Source organism: Paramacrobiotus metropolitanus, unplaced genomic scaffold (genome assembly GCF_019649055.1).
Source record: "Paramacrobiotus metropolitanus isolate TYO unplaced genomic scaffold, Prichtersi_v1.0 Parri_scaffold0000043, whole genome shotgun sequence".
Lineage (NCBI taxonomy): Eukaryota > Metazoa > Tardigrada > Eutardigrada > Parachela > Macrobiotidae > Paramacrobiotus > Paramacrobiotus metropolitanus.
In genome coordinates, this window is record NW_026570263.1 from 1 (window position 1) to 22,583 (window position 22,583).

The 22,583-nt window shown below is 43.3% G+C and overlaps 3 protein-coding genes across 3 annotated transcripts; all 3 read right to left on the bottom strand.

Annotated features, from left to right (window-relative positions):
* Positions 1-4,924: 4,924 nt before the first annotated feature.
* On the bottom strand, positions 4,925-7,479 carry LOC129590902 (extended synaptotagmin-2-A-like). The gene is given in 4 exon segments (XM_055486347.1): positions 4,925-6,356; positions 6,443-6,619; positions 6,622-6,710; positions 7,027-7,479. Coding segments are annotated over 4 exon segments (1,713 nt in total). The 5' UTR covers positions 7,371-7,479; the 3' UTR covers positions 4,925-5,253.
* A 207-nt stretch (positions 7,480-7,686) lies between these two features.
* LOC129591006 (uncharacterized) lies at positions 7,687-9,549 on the bottom strand. Its single transcript, XM_055486484.1, has 4 exons — positions 9,181-9,549; positions 8,674-8,911; positions 8,191-8,249; positions 7,687-8,110 (listed from the first exon to the last, which is right to left on the bottom strand). Exons 1-4 carry the CDS (start codon positions 9,262-9,264, stop codon positions 7,874-7,876), a joined length of 618 nt encoding a protein of 205 aa, XP_055342459.1. The 5' UTR covers positions 9,265-9,549; the 3' UTR covers positions 7,687-7,873.
* An 814-nt stretch (positions 9,550-10,363) lies between these two features.
* LOC129590888 (tyrosine-protein kinase CSK-like) lies at positions 10,364-20,571 on the bottom strand. Its single transcript, XM_055486323.1, has 8 exons — positions 20,065-20,571; positions 17,660-17,879; positions 14,089-14,257; positions 13,658-13,757; positions 13,430-13,591; positions 12,841-13,036; positions 12,293-12,400; positions 10,364-10,848 (listed from the first exon to the last, which is right to left on the bottom strand). Exons 1-8 carry the CDS (start codon positions 20,223-20,225, stop codon positions 10,693-10,695), a joined length of 1,272 nt encoding a protein of 423 aa, XP_055342298.1. The 5' UTR covers positions 20,226-20,571; the 3' UTR covers positions 10,364-10,692.
* Positions 20,572-22,583: the final 2,012 nt, after the last annotated feature.

The following is a 22,583-nucleotide window of genomic DNA, read 5'->3' on the forward strand; positions in this document are numbered from 1 at the left end:
AACAAGCGGAAAGTGCATCTCTCTTCCGGGCCAATGAATCAGCTCCTGACTAATTGTACAGTTGGCGACGCTATAGTTGGCGGTCGTACGGTGCACACTGCACAGTGAACTCGAAGATTTCTGCCCAGGTTATGGCGTAATGCCCAAGGTTGCTAAGAAAATCGGTTACGCAGCCTAAAAGTATGGTGTAATACGCGCCACCTGCATACATTTTTTATGTGAGGTATAATACAGGTTTTAGAACATAATCGCGATAAGAACAGTCGAACAGATCATCCATACTGCTTACTGAACTACCTTTTTGTCGTACTCCAAAATATATAGTCAGCTGAGGACGATAATACATGCGATGAATGCTGTTAGAAGTACGAGTACATAGTACATACCTCGAGTCTGTCAAATTTGCTTGCAAATTTTTATACCTAAATTAATTCAGGTGTTTCGCAACGCAAATGAGAGTCTACCAGTATGGTAGCAATACAACTGCAGACATTTGCAATGTTGGAATAAGCTATCTCCTGAAAATGAAACAGGCTGACGCAACCCAAAGGTCAGGACGTCGGCAGACTGCAGTGGTGAAATGACTGAAATCCCTGTTGTTGGGCTACAGCAAACCAAAACCAGGCCTTCTCTGCCTTACGAAAGTAAGAGTTTCGCTAATATGGCGGTACGCAGCCTTGACAGCGGATGCCGAACACTTCCAATAAACGATTGTATCGAACGATTAACCGGACACTGCGCCTTTCTATTTTTCGTATCTCCTTTTGCGATCGTCTCGATCTTTGGCCTTGCTTTAGTAAGCCACTTGCTATTTGAAGCGGGTACGACTTTAAAAAAGGTATACTACAATAAGCAGTTATACGTTTTTGCAGTCTGAAGTGCACTGATGTAATGATGACACCGAGAATGGCCACAGTTTTCGCTTTGCAGCCGTCAGACGTAGGATCTCCTAACTTGTGCTCCCACACTGACATCCCGCTTTTTCTCCTTACACGCACTCTCATTCCGGTAAATGCTGCGACGTCACGGTAGATCTGGGCCTCGGGTCCCAAATGTTTAAAAAAAGCTAACCACCACCATGTCGGCGGTCTCCACCATCGACAGCAACGGGGTTGCCACCACGACCAACAGGTGTCGATCCCCGCAGTTAATCACCGTTAAGGTGAATTTCTGCAGCAGTGGATTATTCACAATTTCACATAAAAGATGTACGGTTGCACCCACACCGGATTCGGATCCCATGTGAGATAGCATGTGCGAGACTTCCATGTCGGCGTCAGATTGATGATGGCATCGGCTAACGGCGGGTTTTCCTTACCGGGGGGTTACTGGAGGTTCCGCCATGCCCAGAACGATGATCACGATGCACAGGATAGATCACGGTCGGCGTCATCTGTAACAGCATTCGAAAGAGGTGAGGTGATGGTTGGACGATAACCGACAGTTGCAAAAAGCAGGACGGGATGGCGCTGATACCTGTCCGCCAGGGCAAACAGCTGGTTTGGGACGTAGTAAGCTGGTGTACTGTTGAAGATTCCCACGTTACCGGAAGCTCGAAGAAATCCGGAGATATATCCCAGCTGGCAGAGAATTCCAAACGCCGGACGTATCAGTTTTTAGAAAACGGATACCTATAGAAAACAGAGTATACTGAAGTATATCACACTTTGCACTGGCGCGAGCCACTTCTTATAGTACTGACCTGCACCTGGGCGTTTTTGTGTTTGACCATTATTCATATCGGACATTTCCTGCTACCATGTCAGTGTTCAAATATGATTCGATGGGCTTTCACGAGTCACGATAGTGGACTGGGGAAAATCAGAAGCTCCTCCCGCTGTTAGCTTGTTATTAGCGCGAATGTCTCGAGAAACGCTAACAAGATGTTGGGACATTAGCCAACCCAAAGCTCGACTGCAAGGTCTCAAGGTAGCTGCGGAACATGCTCGACCACCGGAAGGAATGCTTACTGGTAAGAAATGCAAATTTATGGTCTGCAGAATGCACCTTTTGCGCGCTCGCTCCAGGAACCCCGAGTCGTGGCCACGGTGTACATGCGAATGCGAATGCTTGCTGCGTTCCCTTCCGGTGCGGTTCCGTGCGGGAGAGAGCAGTGAGCTGAATTTTGCCTTTATTCAATAATTATGCGAGTTGCTATACGGTGGGATGATCACGATGGTGGGTAACAAAAAACACTCCAAAGATCACTCACAAATACGGCAGGTGGAAAAACAAAAAGGAAATCTGACGCTCAATGCCTTCAGTAACTTCAGTAACACGAAATGAAACGCTAACTATAACCAACGCGACAAAAATGGAATTTAGAATGCAACTCTGCTGTAGACAGGGAATTCTTGCAAGTGCACAACAGCGTGATGAACAAAGACAAGATGGCATCCAGCAAAGGTCAGCCAATCACTTGCGATGGAAACGGCTTTGCAGATAAATCAGAAGCTTTTTAGAAGGCCAGCGTTTCTCTTGAATGGGTTAACCTAACTACGGTTCTATCATCACAGCGTGCGACTTTGTGAAATTTCTTGCCATTGCCACATAGAAATAATTCGAGCAAATTGAAGGAGATTTGTTTGTTATCGTTTTGTTTTCTTACTCACCGATATACAAATTTGACTTTACGTTTACAGTTCAGAATCATTCAGTTACTAGTAAATCTGATCTGTATTCGACTGAATTACGATCCAATAGGCGGAGGAGAGTCTTCAGTTTTTGCCAGATTGAACTTTACGATTTTTTCTGTTATCCAATGTCAATGTTCCAATTTTTTACTGTTTTCTCCTTGCATTCCTGCTAGTTCTTTGATAATGGGTCATCTTCTCAAAGGTGCTGTCGTGGTTCTGCTGACCTTTTGCGTGCACGGTAGCCTTGGTTGTCCAGCTCAGAAACCTCAGAAAGCTCAGAAAACTCAGGACGAGCTCGCTATGGAGAGAAGTAAGTGTGAATCGTTGTGCAGTTTGTTTTAGTAGGGGAACCTTAATGTGGCACAATTTGCCTGCCGCTTCTGCGCAGGCGACATACGACTTTCATCCCTTTTATACTTGGTGTCAGAATATCCACTCTACTAGCCCCACTACCACTGGGTAGAGGGGCTCATAGTCGTGTAAGAACCTATTGCACACAAGAGAAACGCGGATGCACCATCATGACTGATGGCCCATCTCCCCGGCTTTTTCGTTTTCATAAGTAACACCAGTTGTTCAAAAATGTAAAATCAAAAATTAAGGACACTAACAGTAACCGAGTAAAGATGTACTATTACTGAATAAACACGACATTCGACCGTGGAGGAGGACCAAGAGTGACGTCAGCACGGCCAGCGCCACTGGCTGGCGCTGCAGTACGCTCGCGGTGGTTTCTACGATCCTCTCGTCCCCTTCCCAAACTGATAACTGATGCAATCACGTCAAACTACACAACAACATTAAGAATTCTTTGTAGATTCTTAATTATTGTGATGCTAGTTATGTAAACAGCGGCAAAGTTTGTTTGTACCGAGAAAACTGTTGGAGCCTGGAGCACGCAGCAGCATCTGTTACCCTATCGCGTTTACCTTTTCTCTCATTTAACCCTTCTGTGAACTTATGGTTTAGTCAACCGGATTTTGAACGAAGCCAAAGAAAGCAACGGCAGCGGCACCATGCATTTGGGCGGTTATGGAATCGGTCCGTCATCCCCGAGTTTCCCGGTAGTGGAATGGTCGCCGGGGACGGAGCTCATTCGACCACCCGAAGGCGGCACACTCCTCATTCCTTGCAGCAACCCCAACAACACGCAGGTACGGCATGCATGAGGGATTAAGGGATAGCATCATAAGTGTGGTTTGGTGCACGCTTAAATTCCCAAGGCAACTAGAAAACGTCGTGCAACGGACAGTGTCCCGATCAATTACTTCTCACTTATGGTAAAAGAACATGAAACAATTTTGGGATTAGATTATTAAATAACACGGTGGATCAGCAAGTCTTTTCTCGAGTGAAAAACCGGTTCGAGTTCGCGCAGTTAAGTATCAACTTGTCGTTTTGAATTATACTAAGTCTTGAATTTGTCGGCACTCTACACAGGTGTCCCGCATCGCAATTCCGCCGGCAATGGCATACAACGGAAGGCTGCTTATTATTAATGACGTCCCAAAATTCCTAGAACCGTCTACCGAAACGTTTCACTGCTGCAACTGCACACAGGAAGCCCGTCCCGAGGAAGAACTTCGGTGGGTGGTGGGGGTGTCCGAGTACGATGTGGGGACGGGTGCGTTCACCATCAAGATCGCGAACTTCTCCTACGCCTACACCGGTCTGTACGAGTGCCTGCACTCCAACGGCAGCCAGCGGGTGGTGACCAAGCGCTACTGGGTCAGCCCCACCCACTTCCGCCACGACGTCTTCCACCTGCCCATGACCAACGTCACCGTCCGCCACGGCGACCCAGCGGAGATGGTCTGCCCGGTGCGCTTCAATTTCCTGCCCGGAAAACTGAGACACCGTTTTCTGTGGCGCAGAGGAGACGATCTGCTTTGGGCCAAATCCATCCTGGACTTAGCCGACGCCGTCACAGCGCCTTACGACTTCAACGGGTTTTTTCAGTTCGCCAGTGACGAGCAGTGTCGCTGCAATTCCACCATGAAGCTGAGGAGCGTCACGTGGAAACACGCCGGTTGGTACGAATGCTGGTTCCGCATCAACGACCGTCTGGACGAGTGGATTATGCAGAAAGCCTACCTACACGTCATTTAAGTGCAGATCCACCTTTCAGCTAGCGGCTCGGCAACGGCGTGTATACTGATCTTCGGCAGCTTTGCATCTGCAGCATTTCGTTTTGTACCTCTTTAGTTTTTGTATTTTATTCATTGATGGTATGTTGTCTGTTGCCAGCTTGAGCAACGCTCCCGCTTAACGCCGTCTACCGCACAAATGCGTACTCTGTACTGACTCATGTACATACACCATAGTGACCATACAGTATCCTCCGCTGATGTATTTTCTACATTAATTAATAACATGCATAAAGTAATAATCGTGGCAAAAATGTCTAGTGATTTTTCTAGTTTCTTGCCCAGGTCTTACAGCAAAGACGGAGTTTCGGGCAATACCGTACGGGCAGGCGCTTCACATCAGCAGTCACTAGAAAATAGGGAAACAAATAATTCTATCTGTAGCAATGCAAAAGCGGTTGTATTTTCTACACTCTGCAATGCTTTAGTGACAACACCGAAAAGAGCCAACAGGTTTCGCTGCGCAGCCGTCAGACGTAAAATCTCCTAGCTTGCGCTCCCACACTATCATCCCGCTTTTTCTCCTTGGCGGCGCTCTCTTTCCGGTAGCGCTCCGCCATTTCCCGCGACGTCACAATTCGCAAGACCACCTTCAAGCGGATCCTCGCCTCCGGTCCCGAGTGCATCAACAGCAAAAAGTTATCCACCACCAAATCCGCGGTCTCCACCACCGACAACAGCGGGATGGTCACCACGCCCAACCGGTGCCGGTCCTCGCAGTTAATCACCGTCAGCGTGAACTTTTGCAGCAGTGGATTGCTGACGTAGAAGATATGCTGCTGCTCCCACACCGGATCAGACGTGCGGTTGCACGTCCGGGATTTCCACGTCTGGGTGTCGAGATTGAGGATGGCCTTGGGCGAGGGCGGGACGTCCTTCCCGGGAGACCGCGGGAGGTTCTCCGCAGAGTCCAGGACGACGATCAGGATCCCGGAGGACAGCGGGGACTCCGCGTGCGGCGCTAGGTACCGGCATTCGTGGAGGGCGGACGAAAGGTCATCGCGGTTGGCGGAGAGGTGGAGCCACTGCAGGCGGAGGTGCACCTGGGTCTTGGTGGCGCTCTCCAGATCGTACCAGCGGTCGACGGACTCCGCCTCCACCACCGGCGCGGAACTGACCAGCACCGAGCCCAGGAGCTGCTCGTTCTCCTCGTTGATGAGCTGGAGGTGGAGGATCTGCCCTTCCGGCTCGGTGACGACGAAATCGAACATTTGGTCCCAGTTGGGGTTGACGCTCTTGCGGACCGGTTTGCTCTTGTCCTCCTTGGAACCCAACTGCAGTTTGACGTAGGGACTGCACTCGTGGGCGGTGATCGGGCCGGTGTCCGGCGCCAGGAGGTCCCGGGCGGCGATGAGGTGGACGCGGAGGACCCCGCGCGGCATCACAAACATCACGTCGTTGTAGACTTGACTACGCGCCCACAGGAACGTCTGCCGGTTCGGCAGGACCACCATGGACTTGAGCTGTTCGTGGACCAGCCGGTGAACGGTGCCCTTCATCCCCGGGAAGAGGAGGAGGTTGGTCATGTCGAAATCGACATCGGGCGGGTTCAGGAAGAAGAACTCGATGCCGCCTGCAAGAAAACAGAAGATTACGCAAAGGTCACTGAGGGAACGGGTGGGGTCCTAAAGGGCACATACAGCGATTAGGGTGCGCCACCTATTAAGGGCACCTGCCCCAGGATGGGTTTGAGGATGACGCGCAGGACGCCGCGCAGCTGGACGTTCTTGATGCCGGCCTTGATGCCGGAGACGCTGCAGGCGAACTCGGCGTTGCCGTTGTAGTACATCTCGCAGTCGAACATGATCTCCTTGCGGTCCAGTGCGTCGCGGTACATTTGATGCCGACGATGCGCAGCGGGATGGTGCCCATGGTTAGCGTCTCGAACTTGAAGTTATAGGCATGCTCGGTCGCATTGATGACAAATCTATAAAAAATCTTAATTAATAATAACAAATTATACACGTGCCAAAAATTTTTACATGGTCAAAAGTAAATTATTCGAAAAACTGAAATTATCGGTGTTTGGAAAAAATTAACGGGTGATGAGTAGAGGGTATAAATCAGCCGAAAAATTTTTCGTAAGTGTACAAAAACTGAATAGGTAAATCCTGATTACAAATGTACCGAAACCTTCATTATAAATTAAATAAATTCTTTATCTCAATAATAAGTATATAAAAAAAAATTTGATTTATCGAAAGGTCATCAGTTAAATTCTTATAAGTAATTGTAGGACAAACCGCTCGAAACGCGTGGAACAGAACTGGCTCAGAAGGTCGCTGCAGGGCAGCCACATGCGGGCGATGGCCGTGTTGATCCATTCGACGCGCTCAAAATCCGGGAAGGTGATCCAACGCGGCAGGGCACCAGCGGCCGTCTCAATAATCCGACGCTGCTCATCCGGGGAGAACTCTTCCAGCCGCGGCAAAGTCCGTGGTCGAGATGGGCGTCCGCGGCCCGCGATAAACTTGACGAGGAGCACCAGCAACCGCGCAGTCAAATAATAAATGGGGTGTCGGTCGCGCGTCAGGAAATACACGGCAGCATCGTAGGCGAAGTCAAGCAGAACGGCCAAAAAGGGCATTTATGGGCGGCCACCATATTGTAAGAAAAACGTAGCATTGTCGGGGTCGGGTGTCGTTATTCTTATGGAGAACTGTATATGTGTATGCAGCATATTTGCCCTTCATGTATTAATTATCAAGAGCATCGTTTTCTGCTAACTCGAGGCAGCGGCAAAGGTGTTGCTATAGGCCTCAAGAAGCTTTGATGTTGTCAGTATGGTATCAACTACTTTCAAGCATTTATTATTGCTCACTTCGTAGTCAAACAGTACGTACGTATTCTGTAGTTACTATTATACGAGCAATAATTATTCTGATGTTAGTAATACGTATCTCGATGGCAAACTGGACACACATACCAGTTACATACTGTAAGTTAGTACCGCTTTACAGCCAGCTTCAGGGACATGATTGACTTAAAAATAAGAATTAGCCCGACACGCACACTGCACAGCCGATCACGAGTGCGAATTAGGAAGCCCAACGGACACAATGTGATTGACGCTTTGGTGCAAGATGTAGTCTAGCGTTTTCTTGCGGTGGTGGTGGCCATACGGCGCTGCGGGGCCTTGGTAGTTTTTCTGGGCATGTCCAGATCGTCCTCCACCATCTGCGCGATCTCGATGATGTCCTGATTATCCAGCAGCACCACGTCCTGGCCGCGGTACAGCCGGGAATTACTGTAGTCGTAGAAATGGATGGACTGCCTGCAGTCCACGTTGAACCACCAATCACACACCAGACTGATCTGGTTGAACACCTGCATTCCCCGTCCGTGAAGGCGTAAACACCGTCAACAAACGAAACCACACAAAAGCAAAGCAAACAAATCGAATTTACCGTCATATTGGGACACAGGTAGCTCCACAGTTGGCTATTCGTATCGCACCGCCGAATCACTGTAACAAACCAATGGTCAGCCGTATTTTAAAGCGGATGAATGTTGTCTAAGCGGTTCTCCATGTTGTGGCTATCGGTTCTGACCAGCTTACCATGAGCGCTGCATGACTGGGCACATTCACTGGAAACTGCCCAATCTATATTTTCTAAACCTGACTTAAGTTTTTGTTCGTCTTTCCTTCGTACGGAGCGTTCTAATTAAATTAGGCCTACGATGTGGCTGCACAGTGAACTGGTAGTTTTCCCTTGTGGACAGATGTGGAAATCGCAATCATAGCTGATTCGTGATTTGGGCATTCTTTCCAACCTGTACAGCCGTTTGCTCCCTAGAGACGCTGTATAAGACTATAAGCAGTTCCAGTTGCGACGCTTTAAGAGTATTGTTTTATTATCTATCCGTTGGTCAACGAACGCCGGACGCACCTTGGCAGCGGGTGTCCATATCGGCGTAAAATCCCGGCTGATGCTCCGCACACTGGAAGCTCCCCACGGGAATACTATCGAGAATCGGGTAGTCGACGTCGGGTCGGCCGCTGCGCAGGAGATCGATGGTGTCGACCGTGGTTAGGTGGCGCTTTCCTTGGAGAATGGCCAAGGAATCCCACACCGACGGATTCTGTGGCGGAACGACGGAGTTGGCCATGATCACCGGGCTCGATTGCTGCCAATACATACAGATACACATATAGCATTGAGTCGGCATTTGCGCATGATTAAACCAGTGTCCACTCGAACCGGCTAGCGGAAATAAATCTTAGCGACATCACTGGAGGCAGGCACATAATTAAGCACTACAGTCTGTATCTTTACGCTATCTTGCTACACAAAATTTTACTTTATTTCAAACTTGTGACCTTGTTACATGAAGGTCATCAACGCAAACTGCACAACGGACAGGCTGTTGCAAACATTAACGGAGCTGTTAATTACCGGTTGCGCGACGTTGGCCACTGCTGAGATCAGGAACAAGGTCCACATCACGTCGGCCATCAGTTTCACCAGCGACATTCTCATTTCTCGGATTAGGATTGCAATAGTTATTCAGACAGGCAAGTGCAAAATTAGGGGCCTCGCCGCTCAGAAGAACCGCTGTCAGCCACTCAAGCTTTACCTAACACTCACTATTGTTAAATTTCTTAAAAAGTCACAAAAAAACTACCGTCAAATCGGAATAATGTTTTCGTTAAAGCGCACCGAGCTAAGGGATGATTTGATTCGTCAGCATGCCACTGCACTACGAGAATGCGTTAACACTGACTGTCTCAAACAGCTGACTGCTGCGCAATCGCATACCAACAAACTTACACTGCCGCCAAAAGTGTCAACATTTACTTCAAACGTGGCTGCCGCAGTAACATGTTAAGCCATCGGCCGCGTGAAGCACCCTCTCCTCCACGCCCCGTGCGCCGACGATACACGGATATGCCGGTGAAGTGACCGGCCGGCACAGGCGCGTAGTGCTAGTTTGCCACGGCTGGATGGCGCTCCACAAAACGGTCACCCATGCGGACGATCACTCAGCTTTTCCATCACACTTCCACACCACTTAAAAGGCGCGTGACGCAACGGCTGCTGCAGGATGAAAAGATGACACCGTGTGTCCATTGCGCTCGGAAATTATTCATTTATTATTTGTGGCACATGTTTTACCCGGCAAGTATTCGTTTATTCGAGGCACTTTTGTTTTTTACTCTAAACCATTTATTACTATGGCTTCTTGTTGACCTTTTTACTGGAAAATCACTAAATTATGTGCAGACTTTTTATTTCTTTAAGAAATTATTTACTTTTCAGGCAGCTGTTTTACGGGGTTTTTCTATCGCGAAAAGATTTTTCCATGGCATTTTTTATATTTTCCTGCTGGCAAATTAATCATTCATTTTGTCAATTTGGTCTCGATCTTTACGAAAAAAGTGTTCGCTATTGTTGCTAAAATATGTCCTCGTATATTGCTTTGCTGGGGGAATTATTAATTAATCGAATACTTGTGGCCTTTTTCATATTTTTTCTTGCTGGGAAAATTGAATGTTTTGCTTCTTTACTGGGAAGTTATTCGCTTATTTGCGCCAATATTTTATGTACACTGTATTACAGGAAATCATTAATTCATGGATTATGTGTGGCATTTTTTATTCTTTCAAAGAACTGACATAACCCATAATCAGCATCAGCAGCTAATAAAAGGCATTAATTAAGTCACATTTCAACCGGTGTACAATTGAGTCAAAAACGGGACGCACAAACGCGTCCCGTTGGAGTCAGCAGCCAACTATCATCCAATCCACGACATTCATCCCAAAGAAACACCATAAGATTTAGTCCATTAAACAAGGAAAACAGGGGGCCGGTCGGTCGAAGGCAGGAGCAGCAGAACGAGCAGAACAATCAATTTTAGAAAAAGACAACACATAAAACAGGCTAAAAAAGGCCGCGCCGGCAGCGCTAAGTGTAGGCGCCGGCGAGGGCCTCCAGGCGCAGCATCAGCTCGCTAAAGGAGGGCCGGTTCTCCGGGATGGGCTCCCAGGCGGCGCGGATCATCTCGTAGATCTCCACGGGACAGCCCTCGGGCGCCTCCATGCGGTAGCCCTTCTCCACGTGCTACACCCATCACAACGCATATTTTCAATGTACGAGACAAATAATATATAATACAAATACATTAATACACATATATATCTATAAACAAACAAATAAAAATGTATCAGATACTTATTAATTTATTCTTTTATTTACAGAGATATAATATATCTCGGTATTTATTATAACCCTTTATGCAGGCAATAGCCAATTAAACGTAACAAAAAGCCTGCACCGAAAGACACTAATTAAAAAAAGTTCGAAGTTACACATTGAAAAAACAACCGAATTCATTACTGTCATTATTTATTATGTATGTATGTATTTATTTAGCTATGTATTTATAAGTTTTACACATATTTTTTTAAATATGTATTTATTTAGATATTTGTTTATGGAGATAATATATGAGATTCTCGTATATCTCCATAGATAAATATCTGAACAAATAGATATCTAAATAAAAAGTAAATAAAGAGATGTCTCGTATAGCTGCAGAAATACATTAAAACCAACAGAAATACAGCAAAATATTACACCAAACACGTTAATTACAACCGAGTGTACAAGGCATAACTGTAGTGTGATGGCACGTAAGCCCGGTTACCATTGCTTCTTCAGTACGTATTAACGAATGGCTTGTAACTGGCTTATTAGAAGGCACAGTAGTTTCGTATTGTTTTCTATGATTTTCAATTTCAAGGATCATGGGTGGTGATTTTCCTATTCTGATTCCGTACACAGTATTAGAGAGTACGATTAAGGGGATAGTTTTTCCTGTTGTGACTGCATTCAGTCCATACTAAACAGAAATTCAATCAAACATAATTTTATACAAATAAATAATAGATAGATATTTATAATATAATTTTACACAATAAATTTCCTCATTTTTAACTAATTAACTTCCTAAAGATATTATTAAGTAAATGAATAACATCATCAAGAATAAAGCAGTTTCTCCGACGAATACCATTCATTCACCATAAAAAAACAGAAGCGAAAGAAATACAGTGAAAAATTCCACGTAGCAGGTAACTTGAAACCAAATCAATAACGGATGATCGTAGTACTGTGGCACGCGCATAAAGGTCACACTTACTTTAATTACTGTAGTATGCGTGATGGCTTCTGATTACCTACTGGCGTACAATTTGTACAATTTAATTTAGTTCGAAACAGTTTTCTCCTAGGCAACTGTTTTTTTAAGTATTATTAAACATAAAATAATACTCATGATTATTATATTAAATCAAGCAAAATGACAACACTTTTATTTCTAGTTTATACTAAGAAACTTTTCAAAGAAATTAAGAAATAACGGAATAATATCAAACAAAATGAGGAAATCTCCCCGACGAAAATCACTGATAATAATTACTAATTTTTATGTCACAAATATTTACCGCATTGCAGCGAAAACATCATTATAATCGACAATAAATCGATGTCGATGCAAACTCACCTTGACAACGTCGGCCAGGGGTATTCGCGGATACGGCACCCGTCCAAACGAATAAATCTCCCATAATAATATGCCGAAACTCCACACATCCGACTTATTAGAGAATCTCTGCACAAATACCACCGCATTTTTATTACCGCATTTTAGCGCAGATTCGCTAATTACAGCATTACGCGTCCCTACGTTTTTCCCACTCTTACCACATTTCACCATTTGAAATAAAACAATAATTTTCACATTTTCTCCATATTTTCCTCTATGAACTATTTCAGCAAAATTAAAACAAATTTAGTTTATAAAAGGCTTAAAAGCCACCCTAATTTATCAGCCATAAATCGCCATTACATTTTCCACAACGTACTTGGTATTTCAAAAAACATTAGGAAATAATTTCATAATAATTACTGTAAACGTTTGAACGCAGTATATCTAATTTTCCTCTACAGAATGTTTTCGTAAAACTGCAAAATAAATCGGGAAAACTATGGCAGATAATTTACAACGCCAACCGGGATAACTGGCCTGCCGGAATGTTTGTCAAGACGCACATTGTACTTGAGGGCCTCGGGGGCGGTCCACTTGATGGGCAGCTTGCCGCCGTCGGTGGTGAAGTTGATGTCGCGGGCCAGCCCGAAATCGCTGACCTTGGCCGTCAGCCCGTCCGACAGCAGCACGTTGCGCGCCGCCAGATCCCGGTGGACCACCTTCTTGGCCTCCAGGTGGGCCATGCCGGCGCACGTGTCCCTGCAGTCACCACGCATCAAATCACGCCACACTGCTTTGCCTAATGTGCCGTCTTATCTTGCCGGTATTTTACAGAAATCGACAGAAAACTGATTCCCCACACGGAAAAAAATACTAAACTCGCATATACAGAAAATGACTGAATATTCTTCTAAAACAGTCAGCGTGTCATCACCTTTTTAATTGGAACACAAAGCCATCCCACTACAATATTTCTTGTTCAACAGGTACGCCGCCGACTGAGATTTTTGGCAAAAAAATGTAAAATAAATTTGTTTTCTTATTTTTACAGACGAAACGGAATAAAGCATGATCACTATGGCTGAACTAAAAAGTCGAACTTGTCGACCAGTGATTGTTTGAAAAATTAACACAGGAAAAAAGTAGACGCACCGGGAGAAGAGGAGCTGGTCGCGTTTGGTGACGTGCTGGCGGCCGCGGGAACGCAGGAAGTCGACGAGGTTGCCCTTGCCCATGTACTCGGTGAGGAGGTACACGGACGGCCCGTCCAGCACCACGCCCTTCAGCTGCACCAGGTTGGGATGCCGCAGGGCCCTGCAGCATGTGCAAGCGGTTGTTTATTCATTCGCAATTTATTGAAATGGCCACGCATGTCCTTACGTCATGACGGACGCCTCGGCCAAGAACATCTGCACGGCATGCGGATCCTTCAGGCTCTTCACGGCCACTTTGCAGCCACGCAGATAACCCAGCAGAACGTCTACAACACACTGCACTTTAACAGCCAAAAACCAACACAATATCACCAAAATAATTTAAACTCATTTTATATCAATATTAAAAATTACAAAGAGTAATTAAAATTCAAACACAATAATACTACACTTTCAAATATATCGTTTTACCCGGTAAATTATGTTAATAATACTACAGTTTTAACTTATAATATACTTACTGTAGGACTTTTAAATCATACTTTGTACATTTGTGTAATATTTTTATTTATCCTGGTTTCTAAGTGCTATTTTTTTCGCAGTCGTTCGCCTGTGCGGAAAGAGAATTTATCCATTCGGTGGCCAGTGTTTCCTTACCTCCGAATTCGCCCTTGCCGAGGACGTCGCCGAGCTGCAGCTCCTGACTGGGCACCACCCACCCGGCGTCCTCGAAGGCTTTGGTGTCCACGCAGACCTCGTGGTTGCCCTTCTTCGGCACCGGAATGCTCAGCTGCGTGCACAGCCCGTCCGCGTCCAACTGATAATGCTACACAACCAAACAATTTTTTAACGATTAAATATGTATCCTACGACGCCTCCACGGTCCACACTTCTCCTAACGCAATCAAAAATAAAATAAATACAATCTTTTAAAAAAATATTAATTTCAAAACGCATGGATTAAAATTAAATCATTTTAATTAGTTTAAATTTGCGCAGGCTTCTTGTCATTGAGTACAGGCTGTTGTGGAATAAAAATCAATAAACAAGTAATCCAATAAAATGACGAGTAAAAATTAATAACAATTTAAAACAATTTTTTAAAGCAAAATAAATTCTTACTGATTAAATATGTAAGTACAATACAATGCGCCGATACGACGTCTCCACCCTTCGCCAAGAATCAAAAATAAAATAAATACAGTCTACCAAAAATTATTTTAAAAAAAAAAACTTCAATTAAATACGAGTAAAAACCACAATTCTTATTCGCAGCACTAATCAAATAAAACTAATTCGTGCCATTATAACGTTTATCACAATAATACAGTATCCAAAATTTCACGACGGCTGCATCATTTGGCTGCCGATTTTCACTCAGTTATTATTTGGACGATGCATCATTTAATAATCAACAATTTATTTAGAATTATTTCTTAATCACAACGACTTCTTTTCCAGTCAGTTTAATTGACGGTAAACGAACAATAATTTAACCGGCTAATTAATCGGCCCTTGTCGACAAAACGGGACACCATGAATTATTGCCCATTAACCCAAAATTTATTGTAGCTTTTAACTGGAACTAATTATCATTCTCGCATCTCAACCGATACATTACGCACAGCTCATGAAACCCGCGTTACAGCACCCCGAAAATAAATTCAACCGACAAGTGTACTGCGCATGACCGCCAGCCAAGTCAGTTACCCGGCGAATATACAGCCGAAAAACGCTTGCTTTCCAATGATGATACACACAACACAGCCATCATTCAAATTTCCGGTGTGCGCGCGGCTTTTCTCTGACTCACGCCGGGGTCGTGTCTATAGTTCGCCATAAATCATCGATATAATTGGCCGGTCTGTGTCGTGCTGCGCTCCAACAGGTTAGCGCTCGGTATTGCAGCATTAAATGCCGCAATAATCACGCTTTTAGCCAACCGTCGGTATTTCCGGCACATTGGGTCGGCCCGGCCGCGATTTTGTTAAAGAGCGCATTTCACGTGCAATTTAGCATGGACCCCTTCGTAATCACATTTCCATACAGTAGCTCCTAACGGGTTACACAATTTTATGATAATTTCTTTTCCGAATCGCTGGTTGCAAAGACGCCATGTATTTATCGTTCATTTGTTATATTTTGAAGTTTATTGAAGCTTAAACGAGTGTTACGATTTAGGGAGTGGCGCGGCACAGGGCAACAGACTTCACAGACGTGCAGGCGCCAATAGAGAAAATGTTTATGTATTTAAAATATAATAAATAATTTTACGCTAATTAAAATGCTATCAAAATTATTGCTGAGCGAAGCTCGCTTTGTACATATTGAGAAATAAATGCCCAAATTAAAATTATCATCATAAAATTATCGTCATAAAAGTTATCAACATTATCAATATCATCATAAAATTATTATCGTAAAAAATTGTATAAAAATTATTATTAGAAAAATAAATAACTATTTATTATCGTTTGTTTCTTTCCTATTTTTCAAGAAGGACATCTAAGTTTAAATCCGCTAAAAAAAACAATAACCATACAAAAATACAACGAAAAATTAGTAATGAAGAAGAACAACAAAAATTAAAATGATAAAAAATAAATAACAAATAAACAACAATAAAATAACAAATATTATTTTTTTTAATTTTCACGGAAGACATCTTCATTAAATCAGATTTTTTTAAGATAGAAAAGGTAAACATGGAAAAAAATTTATGACAATTTTTTTATTTTTGCTAATGTGTACAAGTTCATTAAACAAACACTTCTGTCCCGAAACTTTTGACAGCACAAGATTGAGCCCCGCTCAACGTGTCACGGCAGCTTAATGTAACAAAACCGAAACGTCAGAAAAATCAGCGCTGATCTGGCTAATATTTATTCGATCTGCCGGCAACGTGTTTCGCATCCGTCGCATCATAAAACATCGGAAAAATAACTGCGCGACTGTCAATATAGCGAGTCTATACACTGACCATCCGGCAGCTGATTTAATTCTGGCCAGAATCAGCACCGGCCACGCCAGAAAACGACAACAAACCACCGACTTGTTCGCGCTACACCAGTGTTTTTCGATGAACAGCCTTAACGGTAAGACTGTGGCCACTTAACTGCCGCGCTACAGCCCTTTCTGACATTTCTCACAAATCAGGTCAACGAGTTTCTAAACAACTACCGACTAGTCACTACCGTCTTTTTTATTCACTTTAAAAATCGCGGGCGACTGACTCGCAAAAGAAAAACTGTCACACATCTTTTCCGTCACGCCAACAATGATTTTCCTCGATTTATTCGAATAACTTGCATTTTATTTTCCTCTCCAAACATTTTATATATTTATTTTCGATTATTTATTATGTTAAATTTCAACATTTATTAATATTATTATTAAATATTAATACAGCTCTTCCTTTTTTAATAAATTATTATTGTTTTATTTATTATTCGATTATTTTAACAGTTATTTTCGAGATATTGCCAAAAATCACCCAAAAAAAGCCAGTTATATTAAAAAAACAATTAACTGGAAAATTATTCTTAAAAAAATTAACTACAGAAATTTAAATAAATTTTTTAAGTAAATAACAAATATTGCCGGAGACTGCAAACAGCCCTGAAAGACTGCAGACTGTTTATCCTAATTATACATGAGCCTTCAAGTGGGCACTTGCCGAGGAATTGTGCGTTGATAAATGGTTGGAAAAGCCGCAGAGAGTCAGCACAGGTGCGTACATTAATCACCTGGCCGATATTCCAGCGCTTGCAATGCTTTACAAAAACCCCACTAAACACCCGTCATCGCATTCATTGCTGACTGGTTCGTGTATACAATTATCTCCCTAAACGCATCAAAAATGCTGCAGCCTGACATTCATCGGATATTAAACGGCCAGCAATCGCCAGACACCCCAAAAAATACAAAATAAAAATAAATTTTATTTTCCAATTGAAAAATCCATTTTTTTACATTTTCACCCATTTTTTCAGTTTTAAAAAAAGGACTCTAAAGTAAAACACTTCCACATTAGAGACAAAAATTAAAACTGATCAAAGTGAAGACGAATTCAGCGGAGAAAACGGTTAAACAAAATCAAAAAATACAAAGAATCACAAAAATAAATAAACAAAAATTACAAAAAAATAAAATCAATACAAATATACAAAACAGTATTAAAAATAACCAGAAAAACAAATAAACAAAAAATTCAAAAAAATGTGTGTACCTCGACAAGTTGTGCGAGGGTATCGAACATCTCCTCCTCGTCGATGGTGAGGAGGTTGTTGCGGTAGATGATGTGGTAGTGCTCCACTTTGCCGGCGTAGGACACGCACAGGGTGTAGTCGCCGGGGAAGTTGGTGCTCTCGCGCACCAGGAACATCCCGTCGAACGGCGGCGTCAGCAGCTGCTCCGCCTTGTCGCGCCCGATCTTCCCGTGGAACCAACTGCAAAAATAAGCAAAAGTTTCGCAAATATCGGGAGACAGCTGACCGTATAAAAATGCCTTCCTGTTGTTTCCGGTTATTTAAATCAATATTTTAATTATTACTCCCTATTCCGAAACTTTTTCAAGTCGACACAGCAAAACGATTCGCTAATTTGGCTTCATTTTTTCCTGCCATTTTCTGACGGTATGATTTTTATATTTTAGGCAATACTTTCCTTAGTTCGAAAATAACGCTCGGGATTCATATTTTTCAAATCCATTTTAATTCGTTTTAAATTCTCAGAAATCATTTTTAACGGGAATAATACAAGTTAATTTCTTTCAACTGCTGATTTAATATTTAATTAATTTAAAAATATTTTATGTCCCAATATATTTAACAATGTTTTAATGTCTTTAATTTACTTTAAATTCTAATAGACCTTTTAACACAAATAGCATAAGTTAATATTTGTCAAGTGCTGATTTAATATTTATTTATTTTAAAATTATTTCGATATCCTTTCACGACGACGCTTCCTTTGGAAATTCGAATAAAAGCCCTGAAAATCGTCAATAATTTTCTCCCATAATTCGCGTGATCTGTTAGCCGATCCAGTACAAACTGACTCATTTTACAGCCGTTTTTATCGGCGTAAACCGATCTCTTTTCAGCGATATTGACTGTGTAAAATATGGGTGAAAGGAGATGTTGAAGCGCGATAAAAAGGACAACAGTAGCCTGCCAACATTCTCTTATTTCCTCTCACAACACAACCCATTTTCCGCCGGGGCTAGCTATCAATTCTCCGTGTCAGCCGCAGAATGGTGTCAATTTTGTTATGGCACAACACGGCTATTTATTAAAATTTCGCGGGGAGATGTGTGAACAGTAAACAGCCGATCCGCATTCTCTATTGTGGCGCGTTGTGTGTGTGTGCATTTTCGGAATTTCAACAGCATTTTACGGCGCACACCTCATCCACCTCATCAGCATATCAATGGGCGTCGAGATGCTACCGAACCTGCTCAATTATTGACACAGCCACAATCCGGCCATTTTCCTCCGCGCACCACTCGCCAAACACCGCGTTGCGCAATTAATTCACAGCACAATTTGCATACCAGCTCCTACTTGGCGAAACCACAATTTTCTCACACAACCTCACAGAGTCAACTAGGCAAACAAACAAATGACCATAATTTCGAATTTTCGGATATCATGCCAAAGCTGATTTAAGGAAAGAGGCCTTTAAATAATATTCCAAAAAATGTAGGATGATTTCAAATTATTTCTGATTATTTATGATTTCAAATTATTTCTGATTATTTATGATTTCTGTTTGAGAATTCAGTTTATCTGTTTCAACTCTCAGATCATATCGAAAGCTTTAAAGAAACGGTCAAGAAATGGGCATCAAATCAAATTAACCGAATGATTATAACTAAATTTTATGCAGCAATATTAGCATTCGGTGAGGTGTCAGTCCATCAAAATTTCCATTAGATTTGTGACTTTTTGAAGGATTAAAATGTATCCATTAATACTTAATCCTCATTAATTACCATGTTATTTCGTAATTTTCCACTTATTTGGTTATCTCCAACATTTCCTGCAACATCCCAAAAATTTCAAATTATATAATTACATTTTCAAGTTTACTATTCAATAATATTCAGCAAAAGGTAATTCAAAACATTTGAAATTACAACCCTGATTTTTAAGAAACTAATAAAATTCCAAAGAAAATGTCAAATCAAAGAACGATAAAAGGCTCATTTAATAAAATTAAAACCTTATGGGTTTTTAAAAAAATTGATTGAGCTCCAAAGAAAATGCAATATCAACAAACGACAGATTAATGTAAGAAAAATTAATGCAAACCCTAATTTTTAAAAAGATTATTCAGGACCAAGAGAAACGCAACAGTGCAACACTCATGGAAAATTCAAGATCACTGTCAAGAAAAATTGAAGATGCTCGGCATGTTTGGAGGAAAAAAAGCCAGCATTAAATCGACGCACGGCTATCTAAACTCGAGGCTTGGCCGCACACGCCAGCCGCGCAGCAGTATACTAACACAGCCACGCTCTGACCCAGCTATTGCGAAGAACCCACCCCGAGGCTCCAGCGAGCCACCCCGCGATTACGCAGCAACCAAGAATTCTGTCCCTTCTCCGGGCATCTAATTACTCTCACTTACGGCATGGCATGCAGGCGCACTTCGGCCTTGTAGCCATTCTGCTGCACAGGCGCCGCTGAGGAGCCATTATTATGGTGTGACGGAGCGCCGTTGACGGTGGCAGGCGGATTACTGGACTGCATGACGTTCTTACGGATGAAACGCGGCAGAATTTGGATCATGGAGCTGCTGGGCGCCACGATCAACACGGACAAGAATCCACACAGGTCTCGGCATCACACAATGAGAGGGAAGAGTGAAGGGGCAAATTAGCCAGGATTATCCGACATGATCAGACACGTTTCAACAGGCCAATGGATGTAATCCGCTGTTATTAGCCTTCGACGATCAATGGCCAGTTTAAAATTGCGGCGCACACAGAGATGGATGGGAAATTATAGCTGATAATGGAGATTGATACACGCAGATCAATACGGTTGGGCTTTGAGGAGAGTTTCGAGTTTAGAAAGCGAAAGAGACGGAGGACGGAATGGAAAATCGCTGGGGCAGAAATGCAACACCAGCTGCCAGCGACGCCAGCAACGTAAACAGTAATTAGCGCGCTGAGCGCCGCCGCCGCGCCATACACTGACGCCAACGGCACGCCATTGCGGCAAGTTTACTGTGTAGTGCACACCGCCGCCGTCCGCCTGCGTCCGCGCTGTGCGACAGTTGTTACTTTGGTAGCGCCAAGTCCACAGTAACGCCGTATTAATGGTACGAGGACGAGCTTAGTACATGTGATAGACAAAAAAACTAGCGAGAGAATCTGATAACCATTTGCGTGCTGTGCAACACTGTCAGCCACCTTAGGCTGGCGGTAGCCGCGCGCCGTCACGCAGCCGTTAGCTGAACACGGTCTGCTATTTACGGTAACGCACACTCGTATTGAAATTTAAATGCGAGTTTTGTTTTGGTTTTATAACTCTGTTTATAATTGGTTCTCCGCAAAATTTCCAGTAACCAGTGACTGACATTAATTAACCAATCTCTTGATAGTAATGTTATAAAATTACCATCTAAATATAAAGATTCATCTGGCGAGATGTACTACGATGAGAAATTGAGAATATCACCGACGTACGGCTACCTGCCAGTTTGTTTTCTGCACCTGCGATGGAGATTTCTTTCACGAGTATCAGCGTTGTTTCGGGCCTACCGTTGAGTGAGAATTGTGTGGAGGAACCTGCCAGCGACGTCCTCAGAAAAAGAGAAAACTTAAAGATTCTCGTCTGCGCGCCGAAGCAGGGCTTATTGCGACTGACAGTAAAGTAATCGCAGCGCTCGAGCAACGGGAAGCAGAAAAACTGATGCAGAAAAATAAGCGAAAAGAAACACTCGTAGCGGACTTAGCGATGTGACAAATACTCCGACTAAAATTAAAAAATCTTTCAGAATGGGTAAAAAGTGAGTACTCTGAAATTTCACATGTGGTTCTACAAAGTCAAAGTTTTACTGTAAGAAATAAAGCGTGCGGTATTTAATACTGGGGTGATTATTTGTATTAAATGTGATGTATTTACCAGCACTGACAGACCTGGGTGGTTGCCCGTGTTGCACGGGCCGGGCATGGTTATCAGATTCTCTCGCTAGTTTTTTTGTCTATCATATGTACTAAGCTCGTCCTCGTACAGTACCTGTACATATACAAGCTGAGCACGGATGAATATTGGCTTACGACTATTTAAAATTACGTCGTATCTTCGTGTGTTGGATTGTGTTGCAAAGTCAGAATGGCAAAGCCAGACAGGCTACAGCTACTTATTCAGGATGGTTAATTGCCGGCGGTGAGAATTGTGGGTGTTGACCTTTTGCCCTAAAGTTTTTTGGTTCATGGCTCGGCTGCTAAGTTTCTGCTTATTCTGCTGAATTCTACTGAATCTGAGAAGCTGTTGTAGTGGTTTATCAGTGGGCGAAGTGATTGGTTAAGTGTTCACTCAGCCAGGGGAGCACAAGAAACGCAGAGGCGAAGCCGAAAATTTTTCTTGTTCAAATTTGTAAAGCTCGTGGCAACAGAGCTGCCCATCTTAGCCCTATGGCATCCATGGTAACAAGCTTTTCAGTGACCACTGGGCCTACGGCGATCGCAATGGCGAAAGGACAAGAGTCTAAGAACACTCCCCGCACTGGAAGGATTTTTATGCAATTTAAAGCAAAAAAATCGATTGAGTAGAAGCGGAGATCACGCGTTACAATCAGGAGAGGCCGAAGGTCTGCAAGAGATGTTTAGTATTCATATAACAATTGATTATAATTATTGTTGCAACGAGAATCCACAGATCACAAAATCTTGTTCAATTTGGCGATGCAATACAGTCACAAGTTTCCTATAATAGTGATAGAATTGTACTAATTAATGCACAGCCTCAGCCGACTACGGAAGTAGGCGGCCTAATCACACAGAACATTTCGTCTAAGTTGGCCGATGCGAGGCGCTGTTCCCAAGACAGAGGCCGCGTTCCCGCGTTGGATGTCAATGCTGTTCCGTTGGCGCAGATACTCCGTCGCCCGTACCTTGTCTGTTTCCTGTTGTATCATTT